The 12,586-nt window shown below is 40.7% G+C and overlaps 1 protein-coding gene across 2 annotated transcripts in view; it reads left to right on the forward strand.

Moving 5' to 3' along the window:
- VPS45 (vacuolar protein sorting 45 homolog) overlaps nt 1–11,292 on the forward strand; it is a 69,035-nt gene extending 57,743 nt beyond the window's left edge. For both annotated transcript variants that reach the window (XM_055312155.1, XM_055312156.1), the window contains exon 15: nt 10,656–11,292. In XM_055312155.1, the coding sequence (XP_055168130.1) occupies nt 10,656–10,743 (88 nt within the window). In that variant the 3' untranslated portion in view covers nt 10,744–11,292. The remainder of the gene's footprint in view (nt 1–10,655) is intronic.
- The last annotated feature ends 1,294 nt before the right edge of the window (nt 11,293–12,586 follow it).

Genomic DNA, 12,586 nt, shown 5'->3' on the forward strand with positions numbered 1-12,586 from the left:
ATATATCCATCAGGACAGCTGTTCATTCACTAGGATTATCATGAGAACCTCTGGGCTTGAGTGGGACCTGTAACTTACAAATCACCTTTTGGTACCCTTTGGTCTTTCTTTTTTTTTAATATATTTTTTAAAATTTAAATTTAATTAATTAACACATAGTGTATTATTAGCTTCAGAGGTAGAATTCAGTAATTCATCAGTTGCATATGACACCCAGTGTTTATCACGTCACATGCCCTCCTTAATGCTCATCACCCAAGTACCCCATCCCCCCACCCACCTTCCCTCTAGCAACTCTCAGTTTGTTTCCTAGAGTTAGGAGTCTCATATGGTTTTTCTCCCTCTGATTTTGTCTGATTTTATTCTTCCCTCCCTTGTCCTATGATCCTCTGTCTTGTTTCTTAACTTCACATATGAGTGAAATCATATAATTATCTTTCTCTGATTAACTCATTTCACTTAGCATAATACCCTCTAGTTCCATCTATGTAGTTGTAAATGATAAGATTCCATATTTTTGACAGCTGAATAATATTCCATTATTCATTATATACCACATCTTTATCCATTTATTTGTCAATGGACATCTGGGCTCTTTCCATAGTTTGGCTATTGTGGACATTGCTGCTGTATCAGCAAAGAAGTCAAACTTTCACTCTCTTCACAGATGACATGATACTCTTTGGTATTTTTTTTTAAAGATTTTATTTATTTATTCATGAGAGACCGAGAGAGAGAGGCAGAGACACAGGCAGAGGGAGAAGCAGGCTCCATGCAGGGAGCCCGATGCAGTACTCGACCGCAGGTCCCCAGGACCACGCCCCGGGCCGAAGGCGGCACTGAGCCACTCGAGCTGCCCTCTTTGGTCTTTTAAAAGGAAGTGTAGTATAGCGGTTAAAAGCATGGGTTCCAGCGCCAGACTGGAACTTATTTATTTTTATTTTTATTTTTTTTCAGACTACCTTTTTTAAATCCCACCTTTGCCATGTGTCCACTTGTAGGACTTCACGCAAACCATTTAACTTTTTGCACCTCAGTTTCTCAACTGTAAAATACAGGTCATAATAGCTCTTTCATATTGTTGTGGTGACTGGATAATAGAATATATATAAAATGCTTGGAGGAGAATCTGGCACAGGGTAAGCACTCTATTACTGCCACTGGTACTATTTACTGCTGTTATATTTGGGGGACATAAAGTGAAAGGGACCTTGGATATTATTCATCATCACCACCTCTGTCATGACCCACACTTACAAGTCACTTGTTTTGAAAATGATCAACATAATTCAGGAGCAGAATTAGATTATTATCCCAAGGAGGAATATAGTGGGGCAGTGATATAGTTTACTATGAAGGTAACCAATGCTGGACGATCTTTGTGGTCTATGAGGACAAAAATGTTTAGTAGCTCAAGTTCCATTTGTGCGCACTTCAAGTGTCCCCTTTGAGGCTTCCAGAGTCAGCATCTCTGTAATCAATCAGCCGGCAGAGTCTTCAGCAGCCACGCTTGCTACAGGTAGGTTATTTGGGGCTTTGTTTCTTGTATTTTTTTATGGTGGTCACCATTCTACTCCTGTAGTTGTGGTCTCTCTAACAAGTTATATGGTCTTGAATGTTCTCAGTGCTGAGAAAATACATATCTAGCTCTCTCTGTTTTCAGATGATAACTTCCTTTCAGACCTCTGTATAACTGATATTACAAGCAGTTCTGTCCCTGAGAAGTCCATCTTTCATCCCATGGACTAAGAGGGTAATCCTATGCTGAGGGCTCCTTTTTTTTTTTTTTATTTTTGAGGGCTCCTTTTTATTTGTTTTTTTTGCTTTGCTTCTTGTTTTATTTTGTTTTCATAAGTCAGGTGTCCAGTGGTAAGGTGGGAATTGGGAAAGTAGCTACATTTTTTAATAGACAGTTATACTGTTTGTAAGAAAGTGTTACAGGGGATCCCTGGGTGGCGCAGCGGTTTAGCGCCTGCCTTTGGCCCAGGGCGCGATCCCGGAGACCCGGGATCGAATCCCACGTCGGGCTCCCGGTCCATGGAGCCTGCTTCTCCCTCTGCCTATGTCTCTGCCTCTCTCTCTCTCTCTCTCTCTGTGACTATCATAAAAAAAAAAAAAAGATACTACTCAAGTCAAAGTCTAAAATACAAACAAGAGGGACACCTGGGTGGCTCAGCGGTTTGGCGCCTGCCTTTGGCCCAGGATCGAGTCCCATGTCAGGGTCCCTGCATGGAGCCTGCTTCTCTCTCTCTCTCTGCCTCTCTCTCTGCCTGTGTCTCTGCCTCTCTCTCTGTATCTCTCATGAATAAATAAATAAAATCTTTAAAAAAATAAAAAATAAAATACAAACAAGGGACGCCTGGGTGGCTCAGCAGTTGAGCATCTGCCTTTGGCTCAGGCTGTGATCCCAGAGTCCTGGTATCGAGTCCCACACTGGGCTCCCTGCATGGAGCCTGCTTCTCCTCCCTCTTCCCATGTCTCTGCCTCTCTCTCTCTCTCTCTGTCTCTCAGGAATAAATAATCTTTTTAAAAAGTAAATAAATAAAAATAAAATATAAATAAAATAAGATGTCCTTATTCTCAATGATTGTATGGTCCAGTGACTAGAGATCAAAAAAAATTTGTATTTCTCAAATCAGGATATAATTAATCCTGGGACACAAAAAGGCACAAAATAAATGATATATCTTTTGGATTTTCTTATAATTTAAGGAGATGTTCAGAGGTAGAATTAAATAACTGAGAAGTACCTTAAAATATGTTTACACCAAAATTTAAAAGGTCCTTTTATGAAAAATAAAATTTTTATGGAGTTTTCAAACAACATATCGGACCTCAAAGGAAGCTGTAAGGTGGTAAACCAATTTGGACTATACCCTCAAGACCTACTAAATTCAGGGGTGCCTGGCTGGCTCAGTTGGTAGAGCATGTAGCTCTTGATCTCAGGATCATGAGTTCAAGCCCCACACTGAGCGTGGAGCCTACTTTAAAAAATAATAATAATAATAAATTCATTATTTTCTGTTGTTAGAGGTTTTCAGGCACAAAAATGTGAGAAGTGTTCATGTATGTAACTTAAGAAAAATGTGCCCTAAATAGAAATGATTAATTCAGGCAAAGTAATCAGGAAATGCTTCACAGAAGAGATAGCTTTTTTTTTTTTCATTTGTCAGAGAAAGACAGCACACACACAAGCAGGGAGAGGGGCAGGCAGAGGGAGAAGCAGGCTCCCTGCCAAGCAAGGAGCCCGATGTGGGACTCGACCCAAGCTGAAGGCAGACACCTAACCAACTGAGCCACCCAGGTATCCCAAGAAGATAGCATTTGAGCTAGACGTTAAGAAATAAGTTGATTTCCATAGGAAGAGCAGTCAGGACAGAGGAAACAGCATAGTTAAAGACAGGAACTTAAAAAAAAAAAAAAGGAATGGCACATTCAAGAAATAATAAGTTCTTTATGGGTAAATTATATATGCAGTGAAGAGCTGTATATAAGATTCCTATGATTTTCAGACATCAGTGCTGAATGTCATGTGGTTTTCCTTGCTCCTGATAAAATTGCTGTTGGATATTTAAGAAATGTTTAGCATGACAGGTAATATTTAAGATGAAGTCTTAACTTTTTTAAAAAAATATGAATCAGGGGTACCTGTGTGAGTCACACTTAAGCGTCTGCTTTCAGCTCAGGTCATGATCTCTGAGTCCCACCTTGGGTTACCTGCTCAGTGGAAAGCCTGTTTCTCCCTCTCCCTCTGCCACTCCCCCTGCCTGTGCTCTCTCACTTGTGCTTTCTCTCTCTTGCTGTCTTTTTCTCTCTCTCAAATAAAAATGAATCTGATTCAGGTATTTACTCAGCAAACTCTTAATTCAACTATTTTTTACTGTGGATACACAGATCAAAAAGATATTAGTCAAGATGTACATTAACTGGTAACAGAAACCATTAGAACTCCCCCAAACTCTCACAGCCACCACCCCTTCTGCTATCTGTCCCATCCGCTGTGACCAGTGTTCATAGCCTAGCTCAGCCCATGTGGGCACCAAATTGTATCCCTCACCTACTCCAGGATATCCCTTCAAACTGATTCCTCTCTCCTCATTCAGTTTTACCCATGCTAATGGATCATTCATAGAAGCATAGAAACATACTTTTCCCCACCTTTAAAACCCTCTATTAGCCTATCTCTTTCCAGGTTCTGTATCATTCTGTCATTCCCCTTGTTCTTTTTTATAGCAAAAATTCTTCAAGAACCATTTCTAATTATTGTCTCTGATTCCTCTACCTACATATTCTCTTAAATCCACATACTCTTAAAACTCACTGTATTCAGGCTTTCACCCCCATCACTCTGGAATTGTTCTTGCTATGGTTCCCAGGGACCTCCACATGCTAAATCCAGAGTCAACTTTTAGCACTCATTTAATTATTTAACCTATCAGCAGCTTTCGACACAGTTTATCAGTCCCTTCATCTGGAAGCACCTTTTTCTTAGGTCTTAGCATGACATGACATATAAACTTAGTCTCCCAGTCTTCCTACCTTATTGGCCATTTCTTCTCTGTCACTTTTGTTCATTTCTCCTATTTCTGGAATCCCTGGAACTCTGTCCTTAGACCACCTCTCTTCTCTGTCTATATTCACTTCCTTGGCAATCTCATTCAGGCTCATGGCTTTAAAATCTGTCTGCTACTGACTCCTAAATTTATATCTCTCATCCAAAGTTTTTCAATGTCAGTGCTATTAGTGTTTAGGACCAGATAATTCTTTGTTGGGTGAACTGTCCTGTGCGTTATAGGATGTTCAGCAACATCCCTGGCCTCTACACACTGGATGCCAGTGGCATTCCACCAGCTATGACAACCAGAAATGTTCCAGACATTGCCAGATGTCCCCTGCAGACAATATCACATCTCTCTCACACCCCTCCCCGTTAAGAACCACTGTTTCTAGCCTGAACTTCTCCCCCAAACTCCAGATTTGTATATTCAGCTAATTGACACTTCTATTTGAATGTCTATCCATATTTAATATGATCAGGACCAAGCTTCTGATATATCTTTCTAAACACAATCCTCCCTCAGACTTTCCATCTCAATTATATGCGTATTATCCTTCTAGTTGCTTTGGCCAAAATCGTTGGTGTTTTCTTGACTCCCCTCTTTCTCTCACACCTACATCCAATTCATCAGTAAATCTTATGATCCTTTCCATCAAAATATGTTTAGAATCTGAAACCCATCATTTCCTACCTGGATTGTTACAACTGCCTCACCCTTAACCCTACAGTCTTCTCTGTATCACTAGAGTGACCCTATGAAAATTCATAATTCAGGGCATGTCTCATCTCTGCACAAAAACCTCCAGCTGCTACTCATCTCACTCAAAGTAAAAATCAAAATCCTTATAGTAAGCTACCAGGCCTCCTGTGATCTCTTCTTCATATTCCCCTCCCTCCCCTTTCTTAACATCTCCAGTCTTATCTCTTATTACCAATACCTTATTTACTTCACTCCAGCTGCACCAGCCTCCTCTCTGTTCCCTGAACACACCAGGCTTTGGTCCCTTTGTCTTTGCCCTTCCTCCAGATATGTTCCTCTGGCCTCTTTCAGGTCTTGGCTTAGATGTCTGTTTCTCAGTGAGGCCTTCCTTGGCCACAGGATTTAAAGTCTGAGACCACCACCACCACTTCCAACTCTTTTTCAAACCTGCTGTATTTTTTCTCCACAGCACTTTCTTCATATTACAGATGGTAGAGAGGCAGTGCTGCATCATGCTTAGGACAAACTCTAAAGGCAGATTGCCTGGGTTTGTATCCTAACTCTTTCACTTTCAACATGTAAGGCCTTGGCTTCTCTGTGCCTCAATTTCTTTATAAAGTGGAATCGTTTTTACCTCATGAGACTCTCATGTACGGTGATAGTTCATTATTATTACTGTTGTGTTATTATTATATTTTATTTATGAATTTCATTTATCTTCTCCTCCCATTGGAATGTAAACCTCATAAGGGAAGTTTTTTGTTTTGTTTTTTTACTTTGCTTATTCCTCTATCTTCAGCTTCTAGAACACATAGTAGGCAATTAATAAATATTTGTTAATCACATTGTTAACCTCTGGAAAGACTAATGAGGAAAAGAAGGATCCAAAAGGACTACAGTTCTGTGCGTACTATTTAAAACTTTTACCGAAAGAATGTATTCATGATTTACTTGTGTCCTCAAAAAGCTTATGGGCTTATGTGGAAAAAAGACATGTAGACAAATGAATTCCTAAAGGATTGATGTGAGATTGAATTGTAACAGATGCACAGTTCAGATAAAGTACAAGAGGGATGGGACAGTCTTACAGGCAGAGGGAATAGTATGTGCAAAAGCAAAGAGGTCTGAAACAGAATAGCAGCTCTGACAGATTTAAGCAGTAGAAATTGAGAGGACTTGTCAGTGTTCTAGGCTACTAACTGCTCCATCATCCTTTTATCTCACCCACTCCTCTATTCCAGCATATTCAGCTAAGTGTTTGGCTGTAATTAGAAGATTATTACTACATTAAGGCAAATGTTTGTGGGTTTTTTTTTCTCATTATTTTCCAGAAAGTCTTTTTCTAGGTTCCTGCTTTCCATAAATTCCATTCATTTTGTTTCATTATGCCACTTCACATTTGATTCTGGCTTGCTTTTGTGTCTTTGCTTTTTTGTTATCAAGAAACTCACATATAACTTCTATTTGTGGAATTACAAAAAAAAAAAAAAAAAAGGAAGTTAGGGCACCTCGGTGGCTTGGTCTTCGGCTCGGGTTGTGATCCCGGGGTCCTGGGATCGAGTCCCTGTGTCGGGCACCCTGCTCAGTGGGTTGTCTGCCTTTCCCTTTCCCTATCCCCCTCTCCACTGCTCTTGCTCTTTCTCACTGTGTCTCTCAAAATCTTTTAAAAAGAAGTTTTTTTAAAGGAGGAAACACAGATACTAGATAGATAGTCTTGTTATACAGCTTTGTTTAGGAGCACAGTTGTTCAACTCAATGACTTTATTAATTAAAATCTAAAATCCTTTAAGTGTTAGTCTCTACTTCCTTACCAAAGACTGAAAAGTTTTTTTTCAGTGTGTGATGTAAGAGTTTTTGAGGTTGACTTTTTTTTTTTAAGATTTATTTATATATTTGAGAGAGTGAGAATGTGTGCGCGTGGGCGCAAGTTGGGGGAAGGGCAGTGGAAGGAGGAAAGAATCTCAAGCGGACTCCTGCTGAGTGCACAGCTAGACCAAGGCTCAATCTCATGACCCATAAGATCACGACCTGAGCCAAAACCATGAGTCAGATGCTTCACCAACTGAGCCACCCAGGCACCCCTTGAGGTTGACTTTTTAAATTCATGGCTTTGGGGGTTCCTGGGTGGCCCAGTTGGTGAAGCAGCAGCTGACTCTTGATTTCAGCTTAGGTCATGATCACAGGATTGTGAGATCAAACCCCACGTCGGGTTCTGTGCTGGGTACCTGCTTAAGATTCTCTGTCTCTCCCTTTCCTTCTGCCCTTCTCCATCTCTAAATTAATTAATTAATAAAATTGGGGCTTTATTCCTGCCCACTTGCTTCTCTTCATAAAGTTAGGATTGACAGCACACATCCCCTAGGTTAGTTCCTCCTACCATCTTTGTTTACATCTTGTCTCACACTGAGTTGTAACTGTGTATCTGCTCCTAAGAGTCCCTTACAGGTAGGAATCATAATAAGTGCACCTAGCTCAGTGTCTGCTTGGTAATCAATGCTCAGTAAAACACTTGTTAAATTGAATTGAAGTGAACTGAATTGAATTAGATTATGATATCACAGGAGAAGGGAATTTTTGAGTTTGCTTTTCAAGTGAAATTGATTTAAAACAAAAGCTAGAAAAGAAAAATCATTCTTTTGTTATTGTTTTTATACATAGTCTAAATTTGGGGTATAGATACCAATATGTTCATCACCCATAATTTTTAAAGCATTCTGCAGTGACTCATCAAAGTCCTCAAATAGATCCTTTTTAAAAGTCACAATAGCCCTAGGAAATAAAATTAGACTTGGCAAACATAAATAGTATTTTCTCTTTTCAGTTAAGAATGTGGGGTCCTGTTGATACACAGAGGAGGATCTTTAAGTATAATTTCAGTTAAGTTACTTCTTTTCTTTGCACTGGTAGCAGAGTCTGAAGTGAAGCAGAGATCACCTGATAAATTCCTGTAGGCTTTCCCAGCACATCTGTTTCATTCTTACTGTAAGTCACTAATCAAGAACTTCTTGTGTTATCTTCCAAAAAAGCAATGCTACCTCATTTCCTGATACTTGTTCTCTGCCTTCTGAGTGTTTCCAGTCCAACTGGCCAAGAAACAAGGCCAGACAGAGGTGCCTGTCTTTTAGTAGGAGAATAAATAAATTTAGCTTCTACTCCTCTCCTTCTACTTCATTTTGTCTCTTTTGCAAAGGAATTTGGAATTTAAATCCTCTGAGTCTAGAATCGGCAAGGTCTAAAGCTGTAAAACAATGGTGATACTAGGGTGCCTGGTCATCCCTCCAGCCCTCTGCTACAGACCCGTCTCCTGAGAGAGGTAGCACACTTACAAATACTGTCCCAGAACTCCTGTGTGATAGCAAAAGCTATCCCCCTTGCCAACATGCAACTATTTCATCTTTTTTTTTCTTTTTAAGATTTTATTTGAGGGAGGGAGAGGGAGAAAGAATCTGAAGCAGACTCTGAGCTGAGCACAGAGCCCGGCTTGGGGCTTGATCCCACGATTGCAAGATCATGACCTGAGCCAAAACCAAGAATTGGATACTTAACCGACTAAGCCACCCAGGTGCCCCAAAGTGTAGCTCTTTTAGTGAGTTCATTTATTCAGTATACCTTCACTGGGTCCCTACTAGATACCAGCCTAGGTTCTATAAGCCCTGGAGATCCAAGCTGAAAAGTCCTAGACCTGCCCTAAGTAGTTCACAGTCTAGTGTGACAGCAATAAAATGGAGAGTACCTAATGAATAATAATAATAATAATAGAGCTAAAATAGCACTAGAACAAAGAGATTTATAGCCATGGGAGGGATCTGTCCAACCTGAAGGAGTTTGAGAAGGCTTCACAGAAAAGGTGATTTTTAATCCTCAGCCTTAAAGAATAAAAAGGATTTCATCAGAGAAGGGCTGTCTGTCATTTCAGACACAGGACATAAGAACAAAAGCATACAGGTGGGAAAGCTCAGGAGGTGTTCAGGGGAGAGCAAGGGGCTGGACACTGCTAGGTGGCATGGTGGGAGGTGGAGACAGAGCACTCTGTGTGGTGCCCAGGGGTGCAGGTTCCAGAGCCTGGGTTTGAATCCCAGCTAAGCCGATTATTGGCTGTAGTGAACTTAGCAAGTCACTTGACCTCTGTAGCTTGGTTTCATCATCTTTCAAATGAGGATAATAGCATCTATTTCACATATATATACATAAACATGTAGCTTAAAACAGTTCTCAGAACAAAATAAATACAAGTATTAGTTACTATGAGAATACATCATGAAGGCCTTGAATTTTAATCTATACATTGTTCTGTAAGCATAAGAAAGGCTTTAAAGTAAAAGAGGCAAAAGTATGCAATAGGGTATCATCTGTGTTTTAGAAAATCAACTCTGGTGCCACTTTGCAAAAGTTCCCTGGCTAAAAGGAGACTAGAGGCACAGTCCAAGTTCTGAGGCCATTTCAAGAGTACAAATAAGAGGTACTGATGTAACCTGGTTCAGTTAATGCAGTAGCCTTGCATTCTAGGTTCCAGGTAACCTCGGTGGCTCAGTCCGTTAAGCATTGAACTCTTGATTTCAGCTCAGGTCATGACCTCAAGGTCATGAGATCAAGCCTCGCATTGGGCTCCACACTCAGCATGGAGTCGGCTTGAGACTTTTCCCCTTCCCTCTCCTCCTCTGCCTGCTGTTCATGTTCTCTCTCTCTCCAAAATAGATAGGGGCGGGGCACCTGGCTGGCTCAGCAGTTGAGTGGCTGCCTTTGGCTCAGGTCATGGTCCTGGGATCGAGTCCCGCATCGGGATTCGCAGGGAGCCTGCTTCTCCCTCTGCCTGTGTCTCTGCCTCTCTGTGTCTCTCATGAATAAATGGATAAAATCTTTAAAATAAATAAATAAAATAGATAGGGGCACTTGGATGGCTCAGTTGGTTAAGTGTCTACCTTCAGCTCAGGTCATGATCTTGGGGTCCTGGGATGGAGTCCCACGTAGGGCTCCCTGCTCAGCCAGAAGTCTGCTTCTCCCTCTTCCTCTGCCCCTCCCCCCACTCATGCTTTCTCACACACAAATAAAATCTTTAAAAATAATAATAAAATAAAATAGATAATTTTTTTTTAATTCTGGGTTCCAAACTAAAAATTTCAAATTGGAAATCTGAGTCTTGACTGATCTTACAGGTTTAGTGCTAAAAACCACAGTGAGAACCCTGGGAAAATCACGAAGGGGTGCTCCTAGTCCAAATGTTTGAGGGTTCAACTGATGCTTCTCTGCTGCACCCAAATATCAGACCAGTAGTTCTTGCATACTAATCATGATACCCTTTATCCAGTTAAATGTCATGGGCAAGATATTCTATTTTTGGAGATGCTCTTTTTTTTTTTTTTTTTTTTTTTCCCTTTGAGTAACCTCAAATCTACTCAGTTTCCTAGAGGAAGTTCTGGCCTCTGGACTACACAGCCGAAGCAAGGAGAGCTCTCAAGTTACATCAAGGTCAGCAAGCAGAAGATGAAATGGTGATGGCAAGGCGAAGAAAATGGCTCAGCTTCCCTTCTAGCCTTGCTGCGGGCTTCCCCGCTGACCAGAGGTACTGGAGAAGAGCCTTGGGTTTTGTGCTTGTCGTTATAACCCATCTCCAAGTAGCCTGCTAATTCCCAAACTGTTGGCACAGACACCAAGACTGAGCAATGATGAGTTGAGACTAAGTCTGTGCCCATCCCAATCCACTTTTCTCATGGTTTCCTTATTAGATAAACCTTGTATTCCTTGTACTTGGCAGCACAATCACTTTAGTTTCTGATGAATTTTGTTGGGATCTTACTTGAGAAAAGAGTTATCAGAGCTCAGAGAAGTTTCAAAAGTAATCATTTGATACACATGCTACACATCCTCTCTTCTCTTGACCACTTTTACTTTTCATTAACCACATTTCTGAACACCTCATTTTTGAGAACTCATCATGTTTCTGTAAGGAACCATCCAAAAATTGTTCCTACATTGCAATTTTCTGTGGCACTGAGAAACCATGTATGACTACAATAAAAATCCATTTTGTGAAAAGACACAAGTTTGTATTTCTTTGGGGTTAATAACTATTTATGGGAATTCATGAGCCAGGCATGAGCTGGCTTTACACCAAATGTAGAGAAGGCATTGCTTCTATCCAAAGGATATTTAAAGTATGTCAAGGCAAACAATAGATTCTGGTGTCAATTTCTATTCTCTTAAAAGCAATGGAAAGTGGTGATATCACTAATGCCAGGAAGTTATGGCATCCTCAAATCATAGCAAAAACACCACAGCACAATCCCTCCGTGGTTCTTTGTAAGCCCTTTATATATTTTTTAACCTTCCTTTTATGTTGAACATAAAATATTCTCTAGCCTATAGCCTAGGCTCAAATCTGTCACAGTTATTAGGCTCTGGGAATGTTACTTAGTCTCTTTGTGGCTCAGTGTCCTCATCTGTAAAATAAGAGTTTTAGGGTTGCCTGAGTGGCTCAGTTAGTTAAGCGTCGAACTCTTGATTTTGGCTCAGGTCATGATCTCAGGGTCCTGAGATCGAGCCCTACATCAGGCTCCCTGCTCAGGGGGACTCTTCTCCTTCTACACCCCTTCTCCCCCAGCTTGTATTCTCACACTTGCTCTTTCTCTCAAAACAAAATCTTAAGAAAATAATAACAGAGACTTTCAGGTCGCCTGGGTGGCTAAGTCGGTTAAGTGACCAACTCTTGATTTCAGCTCAGGTCATGATCTCAGGGTCGAGGCATTGAACCCAGAGTTGGACTCCTCGCACTCTGGGAGTCTGCTTGAGATTCTCTGCTTCTCCCTCTGCCTCTACCCTCCTCCTGCATGCACTCTCTTTCTCTCTCTAAAATAAATCTTTTTTAACAAAAAGGAAGAGACTTTTCTTACATTTCTCCTATTATTTGCCTGCTTCCATTAAGCCTCTTCAACTAACAATACCAAGAAGTCTAAAAAATGAGCCTTACCCTCAGTGTGTGATGCCAGAAGCTGGCCTTTCTTTATTAAGGATCAAAGCCTTACATATATTTTTTATAATTTAAAAAAATTTTTTACAGAGAGAACATATGCACATGCGAGTGAGTTGGGAGGAGGGCCAGAGGGAGAGGGAGAGACAGCATCCCAGGCAGGCTCCATGCCCAGCACAGAGCCCAATCAGGGCACAATTTCATGACACAGGTCTCAACCTGACCTGAAGTCAAGAGTCCAACATTTAACCAACTGAGCCACCCAGATGCCTCAAGACTGGCATTTTTATTTAGGACTTGCAGAGCTAATTACATTATTAGTGGCCCTTTATTTTTACCTTTTTTTTAGATTTTATTTATTTAT

Source organism: Nyctereutes procyonoides, unplaced genomic scaffold (assembly GCF_905146905.1).
Source record: "Nyctereutes procyonoides isolate TBG_1078 unplaced genomic scaffold, NYPRO_anot_genome, whole genome shotgun sequence".
Lineage (NCBI taxonomy): Eukaryota > Metazoa > Chordata > Mammalia > Carnivora > Canidae > Nyctereutes > Nyctereutes procyonoides.